The sequence below is a fragment of the Euprymna scolopes genome, chromosome 9 (genome assembly GCF_053919585.1).
Source record: "Euprymna scolopes isolate OS-2025 chromosome 9, ASM5391958v1, whole genome shotgun sequence".
NCBI classification, from domain to species: domain Eukaryota; kingdom Metazoa; phylum Mollusca; class Cephalopoda; order Sepiida; family Sepiolidae; genus Euprymna; species Euprymna scolopes.
Window position 1 is genome coordinate 160265747 of NC_136490.1, and position 15859 is coordinate 160281605.

The following is a 15859-nucleotide window of genomic DNA, read 5'->3' on the forward strand; positions in this document are numbered from 1 at the left end:
ATTTCATTATATATATATATATATATATTCACACGTACATACTAACAAAAAACTACATACACAGAAAGAAATTTATTTCACAAATATATATATATATATATATATATATATATATATAGATAGATAGCTAGATAGATAGATAGATAAATCGATGTTCATATGTCTATATAAGATATGTATACACAGATATATAGGCATTCAAAATCAACAATAGACACCATAATATAAAGCAATATAAAGGATACGAACCCTTACAGACCAAAATATGTGCGCAAAAGATATATACGGAAACAATTACCATTTGTAAATTTATAAGCATATAGCCGGAGAGATAGAATCAGCACATACGTATTTTAAATATAGGCACAAATGAGAAAAAAGACTGAGATTTCGATTTAAATTAAGCGAAAAAAAAAACGGACTAAAAATTCTTGTGACTTTTTCAATCAATGGATTGTTTTCGATCTGACAACATAATGGTAAGTAATTGTTTTAATATCATTAGTTCCTATGCTTATCTATGTTCGGACGAGTATAAGTTAACAAATACACGATTTAAAACGTGTTTAAAATTATTTGTGTTAGTCTCTGTGTGTGTGTGTGTGTGTGTGTGTGTGTGTGTGTGTGTGTGTGTGTGTGTGTGTGTGTGTGTGTGTGTGTGTGTGAGAGAGAGAATAAAACACAGAAAGAGAGGGGGAGATCAAAATAAATGAAAAATTCTGAGAATGATCTAGGAAAAGGCTCTGTTCAAACAGTTTTTTTACAACGTTTTCGATCCTTGGCTTGGGAGAGGTGCTAGTCTAGCGGCACTGATGAGTTGTAATACAACGACACAGGACTGTATGTCGATGACTACAAATATATATATATATATATATATATATTTATGCTATATGTATGTATGTATATGCATATATATATATGCTAAATATATGCTATATATATGCTATATATAGATACTATATATATACATGCTATGTATATATATATATGCTATGTATATATATATGCTCTCTCTATATATATGTATATGCTACATATATATGTTATATATACATATTTGCTATATGTGTATATATGCTATATATATACACACACATATATACATAGCATATATTTATAGCATATATTTAGCATTAAATATATGCATATATATATCATATATGTATAGCATATATATGCTATGTATATATGTTATATATATGCTATGTATATATATATATGCTATATATATACATATATATATATATATGCTATAAATATATGCTATACATATATATATGCTTTATATATATTCTATATATATACTATATATATGCTATATGTATATATATATACTATATATATGTGCTATATACATAAATATATGCTATATATATATATGCTACATATATATGCTATATATATATGTGCTATATATATGCTATATATATATATATATGCTATATATATATGTGCTATATATATGCTATATATATATGCTATATATATATATGCCATATATATATGCTATGTATATATATATGCTATATATATCTGCTATATACATATATATATATGTGCTACATATATATATGCTATATATATATGTGCTATATATATATATATATATGCTATATATATGTGCTATATATATATGCTATATATATATGTGTGCTATATACATGCTATATATATGCTATATATATATGCCATATATATATATGCTATATATATATGTTATTTATATGTTACATATATATGGTATCTCTCTCTCTCTCTCTCTCTCTCTCTATATATATATATATATATATATGCTATGTATATATGCTATATATATATATATATATATATATATGCTATGTATATATATATATGCTATGTATATATGCTATATATATATATATATATATATATATATATATATATATGCTATGTATATACGCTATGTATATATATATATATATGCTAAGTATATATGCTGTGTATATATGCTATGTATATATATCTATATATCTATAAAAGTGAACGTGTCTGTCTGTGTGTCTGTGTGTCTGTCTGTGTACATTTCCCTACGCAATAACTCTGTCAATTTTTAGTCTATAGACTCGAAATTTGAAATACTGGGTACTGATATTTGGGAAAATCGATGTGACGGGTGTCAGCCAGAAATTTGGCTGTTAAGGGGTCAAATTTCAACGATTTGACCTTTAAAAACTCTACCAAACTCCTCCGACAATTTTGGGTCCGAACACTTGAAATTTTAGATATAGGTTCCTTGAACCTGGATCTAACTTAATAAAGTGATTTGAGTCCGAAACTATAAATTTTAAGGGGTCATAATAGGGGTCAAAATTTTAAAAAATTAACCATTTTTTCTTGCACAGCATACACCTCCAAACACCCGAGCAACGCCGGGCACCCCTGCTAGTATATATATATATATATATATATATATATATATATATATATATATATATATATATATATGAAAGTGAACGTGTCTGTGTGTCTGTTTTCTGTGCGTGAGTACATTTCCCTACATAATAACTTTGTCAATTTTAAGTCTACATATTCGAAATTTTATATACAGAGTACTGAGATTCAGAAGAATCTTTCTGATCCATTTTCGGCCATAAATTTGGCTGTTAATGGGTAAAAGTTCAAGGATTTGACTTTTGAGAACTCTACCAAACTCCTCCGACAATTTTGGGTTTAAACACTTGAAAATTTAGATATAGGTTCCTTGGACATGGATCTAAATTAATAACTTGATTTGAGCCTAAAGAATAAATGTTAAGGGGTCATAATAGGAGTCAAAGTTTAAAAAGAATTGACCTCTGCGGTCTCCACCAAATTACTCAGACAATTTCTTGTCTACAGCTTTGAAATTTTACATAAAGGATATACAAAGATAGGGCAAGCTTTTTCATTGGTTTGGATCGAAAATTTTTAGTTACCAATATATAAATGTATGTATGTATGTACATATGTTTGCATGTCTGCATGTATGCCTTTAACTTTCGACAGAGGCGCCGGATTTTAGTATCGTTTTAATGTTTGACCTTTTTATACGACAAATTTGCTAAAAACATTAATATCTTCATCTTCAACTAGGCACTTTTCCACAGGGGGGTCGCTTTTTTCGTCGATATTTTTGAAAGTCATCCTCTCCTCTCGATTGTCTAGCCTTTATTTAAACATAAGTCACTTCAGGTTTGGCGATGGTCGTAACCGCCAAGACGTCAGGTATATTTCCCGTTCTTTTTCTCCTTCGCAGTACGGGTTCGAGCCTGACTTCCTACGACCACTTTTACTTTTTTTTTTACACACACATCATAACGCCCGGGCAACGCCGGGCTGAAATACTAGTGTATATATATATATATATATATATATGCTACGTATATATGCTATGTATATAAAAATGTGCGTATATATATATATATATATATATATATATATATATATATATATATATATATATATATATATATATATATATACGCACATTTTTATTGCCGCTTCTTAGTCTATTTACTTGTATGTTTCCACTACCGAAATCGAATTAACGTTTACCATTTACTCTTTATATATTTATGCGTGTGTGTGTGTGTGTGTGTGTGTGTGTGTGTGTGTGTGTGTGTGTGTGTGTGTGTGTGTGTGTGTGTGATATAAATACTACGATCCCTATTTCTTTACGTTTATCTTTTAAGAAATAATGATTCATAAGTCGATTGTTTGATTGGTTAAAAGTATAATATACTCTCAGTTTTCCCTGCTAATAAGCCGCATTAGCCAATAATCGTCTCAGAAACAATCGTACGCATAAACACCTGTTTATGTTACATTTCTTGGACTGTTATAAGAAATTGATAAATCATCGTTTTAGTTTTTTTCTAAAGTGACATAAAACAGTGTCGATTAATAAAGTTTAAAGCATAGTAATATTTTTAAGATGTTCTGGGTATCTGGTAGACATTTTTCATATCATTTTTATTCTGTGAATTCTTATGGTTCTTAGTCGATTTGGAGTGTTACGTATAAATATACAAACATATATATATATATATATATATATATAAATAGATAGATAGATAGATAGATAGATAGATAGATAGATAGATAGATAGATACACATATATATACATATGAGTAAAAAAAATAAAACCACAAGAAAGAATACCGAGGAATTTATAAAATGGTGATCAACGTTTCGTCCCTATTTATATATATATAAATATATATATTATATATTTATTATATATATATTATATATATATATTTATATATATATATATTTATATATATATATTTATATGTATAGTATATATATTTATATAAATATTTATATATATATATATTTATTTATATATATTTATATATATATTTATATATATATATATTTATTTATATATATTTATAAATATATATTTATATTTATATATATTTATATGTACATATATTCATGTATATATTTTTATATATATATTTATATATATATTTATATATATATTTGTATATATATATTTATATATATATATTTGTATATATATATATATATTTATGCATATATTTATATGTATATAAATATATTTATATATATATATCTTATATATATCTATTTATATATATATTTATATATATCTTTTTATATATCTATCTATATATATATATATTTATTTATATATATATATATATATATATATATATATATATATATATTTATGCATATATATATTTATATATATGCCTCTGATTTTCACCTTTTCCCAGCCATGAAGTTGTTTTTGAAAGGAAAGCGTTTCCCAGATGATGCAGCCTTGATTTCTGAAGTCACTTCGTGGGTGGAGGACCAACCTGGTGTGTTCTACAAAAACGGTCTTTAGAGCAGCATCAAACGATGGGAGAAATGCATACCTCTGGGTTGTTCTATGTAGAGAAAGACTAATAACTGTGCCAAGTTTCGTTGCTTTACTGCTATGTTATTTCTATGTTATTGTTAAAGCGTATAGTAAAAACATTTTGTTTAACAATTTTCATGCCTTGGATGAAATTCTTTTCTAACTTGCATCTTATCTTTTTAAGATTGTATTTTAAAACTCTCCTCTCTATTTCAGTTTGTAGTTCTCCTCATACCACAACTCATTTTGCACCCCCTCTTTGTATTTTTAAAGGTCTGAATATTCGCTCTGTTTTAGTTTGTATTTCTCCTCACACCACAACTCATTTTTGCAACTCCCTCTTTGTAATAAAGGTCTGAATAATGAGAATGTCTGAATTTTTTAACAAAAACTTTAAATTTTTTTAGATTAAATTTTTAAAAACTTATTTCAGAATAGAAAATCTTTAAAATTTAATAAGGAACATAATTCATATAGGTTTCATTAACACATATTCAGTACATAACGAGAAAAATAGAGATGAAAATTTCAAAAGGACTGTATAACTGGTTACGGTCAATAGTAGTCCTCGCCAACGAAAGTCTTTGTTATTGTTATTCTATTATTATTATTATTATTTACAACATTTTGTGCGCTGCTCTTTATAGCGAGGACTAATTTATATTTATATAGATATTATATATATAACATATTTATTATATATATTATATATATATTATATATATATTATATATATATTATTTATATATTATATATATTATATATATATATATATTATATATTATCTATATATTATATATATTATATATATTATATATATATATTATATATATATTATATATATTATATATATTATATATTATATATATTATATATATTACATGTATATTATATATATATATTATATATATATTATATATATTATATATATATTATATATATTATATATATTATATATTATATATATATTATATATATTATATATATATTACATGTATCTATATATATATTATATATATTATATATACATATATTATATATATATATATATATGTATATATATATATATATATATATATATATATATATATATATATATATATATATATATATATATACATATAATTTATAGATTGCTTAATCTTCAAACGCCACAATGCTTGAAATTGTCCGACTGGTATGGAAACAATTGTAACGTAAAATGAAATACACTTTCCGTTGCTATCAATTCATTTTTTGAAGTCTTGGTTTTGTTAATACAGTATATTATATATATATATATATATATATATATATATATATATATATATATATATATATATATATAATACAGTATATATATTTATATATATATATATAAATGTATTTATATATATATATATATATATATATATATATATATATAACTATTTCATTTACTCACAATAAAATTAATGTACGAAAGTATAAATTTATGCGTACACTTAAAGTATTTACTTCAAAAGTGTTCAATACGTAAGTAGAGCTAGTTAGTAAGTTATAAAATATATATGGCGATTAAGCTACTCTGAATATTCCGCGTTTCATCCACTCTAGGACTCTTCAGGCTTATGCGCATAAGCCTTAAGAGTCCTAGAGTGGTTGAAACGTGGAATATTCAGTGTAGCTTAATCGCCATATATATTTTATAACTTACTATATATATATATATATATATATATATATATATATATATATAATATGTGTGTGTGTGTGTGTGTGTGTGTGTGTGTGTGTGTGTGTGTGTGTGTGTGTACATTTATATATATTAATGAAAACAGAAGTGATGTTGTGTTTACCTGATATACGCAATGGTAAACTTCAAGCTAATATAAATATCAGCATTTATATATAGATAATTTAATCCCAATTTAAAACCTCAATACGCAATAGTGAGTAGAGCTTATTATAAAAGAAATAAAATTAAAACTATAAAATGTAAGTTGAACTTTACAATCAATATTGTGATTGTAAAGTTTAACTAACAGTTTCAATTTTCTTTCTCATATATATATATATGTATGTATATATGTGTATATGTGTGTATATATATATATGTATTTATATATGATTATATATATATTTATATATATATATTTATGTATATGTGTATTTACACATATATATATTTATATATATATTTATATAAATATTCATAAACAGATATATTTATATATATATATTTATAAATATATATTTACATTTATATGCATATATATACGTCTATATATATTTTGAATAAATGACAAAAATATATTTCAAATTCATGATGTTGACCATCTTATAATTTATTTCTTTTAATTCAGTTGACATTTACAATTCTTGACAGTATCTTTTTCGTAGCCCAAAATAACTTCATTATTATATCAACCAGTGAATCTAATATACCTTAACTCATCAGAAGAAATATATATATATATATATATATATATATATATATATATACATTTACATATATGCTTAAACATGATATTTTTATTTATGCAAATTGTGTATGTATTGTTATAGAATCAATCTTATTTTGATTATTATATATTACGAAGATTTTTCCTGTGACTAATTCGTCAAAAAAGATAATGATTTAGACAAAGTAAGACATAATAATAATAATAATAAAGTCGTTCATCATATCCTGTTTGTGTTTGTTTATAATATCACTTCAGCTGATATTTCAGCTTGGTGATCAATATCTTGGAAAAGTTTATTCTTATTAATATTTAGTTTTTAAATATGCAAACGAAGAAATGATTTGCGGTGATTTTAAATGGTGCATCTTCTTTTATAGTTAATTGAACTCATTAAGAATAAAAAATTAAAATAAATTGGTAAAGTACACCTGGGTTTGAACAGGGGATCTTTCGATCTGTAGTCGTATGCTCCACTACTAAGCTTAATCATCAGATTATAATGAATTTGTTTTTATGAAGAAATGATTTGCTGAAATTTAATTATCTCTCTTGGAAGGTGTAACATAAAATACTCCCATGCAAAAAATTATTCTTTTTTGTCTATAAAAAAGAAAAATTATTTTTAAGATCGGATTTTTTTCAATTTTTGATACTTATCGGATAATTTTCTGTATAAAACTTATCTAAAAACATTGCCAGACATATAAATTACATTTGTGTGACGTTTACAAAAGATAGGCTCAGCCGTTTCAGAGCCTATGAGGAAGAAACTCACGCACACACACGCAAAGTGATTTTTATATTATAGTAGAGATATATAGTATATGTAATATATATAGTACAATATATATATACATACATATTATACAATATATAGTATATGTAATATATACACTAATTTGTATGTATAGAATATACAATATATAGTATATATAATATATATTGAATATATTTAATATATATAGCATAAATATATATGTGTAATATATATTTTATGATATCATTTGTAAACAATTCAAATACCACAAGTATATTTAAATCACATTATATCATTTTATTGGAGTATGGCCCGTCTTACACTTGTTTCGTTGAGTGGTGTAGATAGACAAAAAACTCATCAGCGACTTATATAAATCTGTAAGAGAAATATGTTAGTATATATATATATATATATATATATATATATATATATATATATATTGAAAAAAATTTAAATTATAGTTCACCTTTTATATTATACAAATCATTAATATATGAAGCTCAATGTAATTACAGAGCATATAGCAAATAAATGAAAATATCTATATTTCAAATTTCATGATGTTGACCATCTTACAATTTATTCCTTTAACTACGTTGACATTCACAATTCGTGACAGCACCTGTTTCGTAACAATGCAAAAATAGAAAAAAAGATTAACGGTGGATTTTTTATCAAATCATTGGAGACAATTCACTTTGAAACTGTAGGAATATTGTCAGTAGTCCATTAGAAGGTAAATGTCCCATTTCTAATATAGTACATGAATATGAAGTAATACATAATAATAGAACCAGAACATACATTGAGGGCATTGAATGTAGATTTAAAGATAGATTAAACAACCATATAGCATCTTTTAAAATACTAACAGTTAATAAGAAGAAAACAACATCATTAGCAAATTGGATACAGAATTAAGAATAAATAACATTGAATACAAAGGAAGCGTTAGTAAATACTCACCAAATAAGTCTGGCTAATGCAACCTTTGCAATCTAGAATCATATCATATTGTTACATGGAAGGGCTGTCCCCTTTCCATGTAAATAAAAATAATATTAGATAAGTAAAATGAGATTAGGATAAGCTTAGAATCGAACCGTGTAGGCAAAGTTAAGAAAAGGAATGTTAGAAATTTAGTCTATTAGAATAGTTAAATATTGTTTATATCGGAAAAAAAGAGTTGATTGTTCATTCTTTAGAAATTTGAATATTAAATATGTCAGTAAACGAATGAACAATGCAAATTAAATTATATTGTTAAAAATAGCTTAGTTTAGAATTGAGGATTCTTTTGTTGTCAAAACGGTGTTGGACAAACATATGTTAAGCCACGTGAAATTGGTCACGTTTGAAAACAAACTTCTGGCGTTATAGACAAAAGACATATTATGGGTTCGGATTTTAATCAGTCAGAAGTCAGTCAGCAAGAGAGCCAGACAGTTGGTCAGTTAATCCCTCAAAAGCGAAGAAGAGAACATTTAGATTATGTACATCCAAAATTGAATTCCTGACGTCACTCGACCGGACAATCAGATGAATAAATGAATTATCATTATTTGTAACAGTTGCTTTGTGTCATCCTTCATCATGAACGAAAGGTAATTGTGTTTATCATCTTATAATGAACATCATAACCCCCTTCCAAATTATTTGCCCCATCTCCTCTATCACAAGATATGTCTCCCCTTCTCCAAGATGTGTTATAAGAACTGATATATAAATGTCTTCTCTCCCTCATCATCACTATCTTTGTATTCTGTTATACATGTCATCATGATATATGTCCCCGTCATCTCCTTAATATGTACCTCTATGCAACAATATAATAATATCTAAAGAAAGCCTTCTAAACAAGCGTCAGGAAGTAATACAAAACTGTTTGCATAGATCTAAATATATATCGTCCATACTACAAACTGATTAAGAGCATGGAAATAAAATTTTAACAATCATATAGATAAATATATTAAATGAGATAAAATGAAAATTAGCAAATAAGGGGGAATAAAATGGAGATCGTAAGTCAGGATAACCCAAATAAATTAACCAAATGTAATAATATAATGATAGAAAATAATAACATTCGTTATAATCAGATATATATTTAGAATAAATTAGAAAATTATATATGGTGATATATTTTTCATTATGTAGTATTTAATTTACATCTGATAACTATAAGATGATTATTTTATTTTATAATTATGTGTAAAAAATTGATAAAATAATCACATTAATGTATGAATGAAGGTTGTGGAACTTGCAATGGTCTAATTGTAATAGTTTATTTATTTCGAAACAAATAATATCGAGTGTTTAACTTAGAACGAGAACAAAATGTCTGATATGAAACGGTTATCTGGAAAGTCTAGATAATCGCTAAAAACTATTATCTTATATACTATTATTGTTTAATTATCACTCCATATATTATAATTGTTTAATAATTATTCCATATATTATGATTGTTTAATTATTACTATATATTATTGATGCTTACTTATTTCTGTATATAATAATTATTTTTTAATTATTACTTTATATATCAACTATTGTTTAATTATTACTTAATATATTATGATTGTTTAATTTTCACTTTATATATTATTATTGTTTAATTATTACGCTATATATTATTTTTGTTTTATTATTACTCTATAAATTATTATTGTTTGATTATTACTCTATATATTATTTTTGTTAATTATTATCGAGACTGCCTAATGTTAGTCATTTTATTCTCGTTCTGACTTAATTACTTGATGCTATTTGCGTTTCGACATAAACAGGTTTAAATAAGTTAAACCACAAAAATCATTCACATAGGTAGAAGAGTAACTTGTATGACCTTTGCCAACATTTAATTGCTAATATATTTGCTTTTTCGTTTTGTTTTCGAAGCTACGAAATGCACAAGTATTTTTTGCTAAATGAATTTTTTAATTCGTTTATGGCATAATTTATGGAATTGTAAATTCTATTTCAATAAATAATTGTTTAATATTAAACAAAATTTACTTGTAAGTTACTTTGAGACGAAAAACATAAACTCACGGACTCGCAGAATTTCTTTGCTATCAGTCATAATATTTGATATGTCGAAATGATATTGCCATAATATTCTTCCAGTTTTTTATGTTAAAATAATATATTGTAATTTTTACTCATATATTTCTTTTAGTATTGAATATTGATTTTCGTAACCCACTCTCTAATAAAGACAAATGCGTATTCGTATATCACTTTGCAAAGTTCACTATTTTAAATAACTGAAACATTAATTTAAAATGAAAACATTTCATTCATAACTTTGCTTGAAACAAAATGTCTCATTTATTCCTATAAACATTAACATTTTAATGATTTCGATGCAAATTTATTTATATTTTAAACGTTACCGTAAAGTAAAAAAGAAAAGAAAAAAAAGATCTTAATTTGCTTTTATTCTAGTAATTTAAAAATAGATCACGACTTGTTGAAAATCAAAGAAAATAACATTTGAACACAAATGCCGGATATTTTTCCAGGAAATATTGCGCTGTCGCTCTTTTTTATATTAAAATTAATACGATCATGTAATTAAAAAGAATAAATAATTAATTAGTTAATTATTTACTAACAGGAAATTAATTAGTTAATTATTTACTAACAGGAAATTAATTAGTTAATTATTTACTAACAGGAATCGTGGAAATTCCACGAAATGAAAAAACTAATCAGCAAATATGTTTCGATAAAGTTGATATTTTTTTTCTGGATAGCGCAAAAATTAGTTTTTTGGATAGAAAAAACAATAACACGCAGCAAATATGAGTTTATTAACATTTTTATGAAACAGTGTGCATTGTGTTTTAAATATAGAATGAGATAAATTAATAAGTACTAATAAATAGCCTAAATATATATTGTGCTACATAGTTCAATACTAATAATAAAATAAATTTTAATTCATTCCTTCGGTCCAGCATCTCTTGGCAAGCAATGTTCTTTTTTATAAGCCTGTTTCTTTCAAATGTTCCTTTGTAACATTTCGCTCATTTCTTTCTTCGGTAAAGAACCGCTGCATGTCGAAATTACTACGAGTGCTTTTCTCAGACTATTACAACAATGAGCATATGCTGTTATAATGCGCAAATGAGGATACATCAAAGAGAGATCATATTCTTATCTAAGTTTGCCAGATTGATCTTTCTAAAGCCAAATTTCGTGGATTTAGCTTCTTTAGAAGTAGTTTGGCATTCAAAAATTGCATTTAGTGTTTTTAAACACATAATATACGGACAACTGTCATTTTTCACGAATTTGAAATATATTATATGTTTGTGGATCGACTTTCTGTGGTGACTGGAATGTAAATTTACAGGCTATATATATATATATATATATATATATATATATATATATATATATATATATATATATATATATATATATATATATATATATATTACAGTTTTTAAAAGGATAAGTGGAGTCATTAGAATTTGGGGGAAGATCGATGCAGGGAGAAAAAATAGACACTAAAAATAGTCAAAAGACTATTCAACTAAAATAAAAAAAGAACCTCGAAGTACCTTTCGTCCGACCCTTGTCAAGAGATCACGTCGGAAGTGATTAAAATAAAACAATTTATACAATTGAAAAATGGAGGCGAAGAGAGGGGTGAAAAAAGAAAAAAAATTATAAAACTACTACTATTTTTTTTTCTTTTTTCATCCCTCTCTTCGCCTCCATTTTTCAATTGTATAAATTGTTTTATTTTAATCGCTTCCGACGTGATCTATTGACAAGCGTCGGGCGAAAGGTACCTCGAGGTTCTTTATTTATGTTAGTCGAATAGTCTTTTGACTATTTTGAGTGTCTATTTTTCCCCCATCAAACGATCTTCCCCCAAATTCTAATGACTCCACTCATCCTTTTAAAAACTGTAATAAAATTGTGTACCACTAAAAACCTTTATATATATATATATATATATATATATATATATATATATATATATATACTAGAAAAATTACCCGTCGTTGACTGGGTTCAAAAACAGCCTACAGCAAATGGACTCTGATTTATGAAATTATGATAGGTTTTGAAAAGGAAGGGTTGTAAAGAGATAGCTTCGAATTTGGGGGTATCAAAACCAAAGCAAAATATAATGAAAGTAAAAATAAAATAGATAAACCCCATAATTTATTATGCTATACCTGGTCACACTGAAACACTTATCACAATATTCTGTGGATCTATATATAAAAAAACCTTGTTAAACTTTGTGACATATTTCCATTCTATGGAGGTCAGGCGCGGACGAACACCCCATAATTTTATTATACCATATTTCTTCAAACTGAAACATAATTATCAAAGTATACTTACACAGATAGATATGAAAAGTCTTTATTAAAGTTTGTGCCTATTTCCATTCTATGGAGGCCAGACGCGAACGCAGACCCCACAATTTTATTATACCATCCCTATTTAAGTTAAAACATACTTATAAAAGTATTCTTATGTACATCTATATCAAAAACACTTGTAAACGTTTTTTTTAATTTTCTAATTTTTATTTCCATACTTTGTGGACCAAGCATGTACGCAAACTCCACAATTTTAATTTATCATCATTATGTCAGATCAAACATACCCATTCCTGTGTCTCGATACATCTTCTATCATTATATGTGATCAGTTTTCTATAATAGTCAACCATATAGGAGCCTATTCGCGACCAGTCACGCACACAGACGTTCAGCTTTATATTGTACTAGCAAAGGTACTCGTCGTTGACTGGGTTCAAAAATAGCCTACAGAAAATGGACTCTGATTTATGAAAGTATTTTATTTCCATATATTGTGGACCAATTGTAATGAACCACCGTTCTGCCAGATCAAACATACCCATTCCTGTGTCTTGATACATCTTCTATCATTATATGTAATCAGTTTTTTAAAACAGTCAACCATATAGGAGCCTATTCGTGACCAGACACACACACGCATTCAGCTCTCTCTCTCTCTCTCTCTCTCTATATATATATATATATATATATATATATATATATATATACATATATATATATATATATATATATATAGGCCCCATTCAGTCTTTGGCAGACTGTGGATACCCACGTAGGAGTGCCTGTGCAATCTCCTGGGTCGACATTGTTAAATACCAGTAGCAAGTATAGTGTATGTACAGGATGACTGGAAACAAATGCCGAGATAAGCGGAGAGCACGTACAGCGCCTAGAATTTCAATTGGTCACCCATTTTAGTAATGACCAGGCTCAACGTTGCTTAACTTCGGTGATCTAATGAGAACCGGTGTGTCAACTTGATTATGCCGTGTACATATATGAATGTAAAGAGAGCATTCAGGTCGCTCGAAACTACAGTCGATTACTTGGCTATAATTATGCGTCCGTCGTGTTTGACATAAAAGTTTTTGCAACGAAAATTCCTTTTTTATTCTACTTACCTACATCGTTCATTCGCATTATTTGGATTCTTCTCAGTTTGAGTGTTACTTTAACAACGTTTCGATCGATATAATCCTCGACTTCCTTCAGGTGTATCTTGTCGAACTTGGGAATTTGGACGGAATTTCGAACCAAACCTCTTGACGGGGGTAGCACGGTTTCGTTCCGTCGGTCATGATTGTATAGAGGTCCTAAGTAATTCGCAACTGTAATTTTCGATTGCGCGCACTGAGAATTGAACCTTCAAGCTTCAGGAGAATATCACTTTTATAATTGATTTTTTCGATATACTAACCACTGTGCGACGAGTATTTCTGAGTTCGACAAGACAAACCTGAAGACGGTCGGAGGTTACATCGTCCGAAACGTTGTGAGAATAATACTCAAGGTTAGAATAGTATTCCAAAGAATCCAAATAATAAGACTAGCTTTTCATCATCATTAGTTAATTTTATTTTCTCTACTGTTCTTCCTCAAGTCAGGATTGTACCCTAATCGATCCTGTCTCTGATAGAATAGATGCAGCAATCTCCTTAGATAGTAACGGCCAAATACATGTGTTCGGTGACTTTAATTTCTATCATAAAAATTGTCTTCGTTTCTCAGGTTACACAGATGCAGCTGGGCGCTTTACTTATAGCTCTCTATAGCCCATTCCCTCACACAGACAGCCATGTTACCAACCCGCCTACCAGGTAGTGATCACAAGTTAGCTTCATTTCTAGACCTATCCCTTGACACAGTACCAGTCCACTCGGAAACGCAGACCACTTAATAGTATCAGTAAACATCGCACTCAAATCCTAGCCCCAAGGTGAGCAGCCATTGCTAAAAACGACAAGGTACTACAAAAGGGCTGACTGGGAAGCTATCAGAGAACATATCAGAGATGCCTTATGGACCAATATCTTCTCTCTCCCTGCTGAACAGTGAGACAATGAGACAACTGATTGGTAAACATGTCCCTGCATACTAAATATAATTGCATCCTTCTTAGAAATAGGACCATCCATGTTGTCATTGATGAACGTTCATCTAATCAGAATAACATTAATGCAGGAGTGATTAAGAAGGCAATCCTTAGGTCACTATTATTCCTGATATTCATCAATGACCTCCCTGATAATATTGTGTTCGAGATGGGTATATTTGCCGATGATACAACGCTCTATAACATGCATGAGGGAAGAACGGATGTACACAAATCCCAGACAATGACAGAATCGTTAGAAAATGACCTCCAGACCGTAGTTGAATGGGGACATAAATGGATGGTAACATTTAATGCTAGTAAGATTAAGTTGC

The 15859-nt window shown here is 27.0% G+C and overlaps 1 protein-coding gene across 2 annotated transcripts in view; it reads left to right on the forward strand.

The window, feature by feature from the left end:
- The window catches only part of LOC145284953 (uncharacterized), a 216169-nt gene that overhangs the window by 98718 nt on the left and 101592 nt on the right, over positions 1-15859 (forward strand). Inside the window, exon 1 of one of the 2 annotated variants that reach the window (XM_080134054.1) lies at positions 90-479. The exons of the other annotated variant lie outside the window; for it this stretch is intronic. Within the exon in view, the coding sequence (XP_079990180.1) occupies positions 450-479 (30 nt within the window). The 5' untranslated portion in view covers positions 90-449. Of the gene's footprint in view, positions 1-89; positions 480-15859 lie in introns of those variants that run through there. 2 annotated transcript variants of the gene reach the window in all.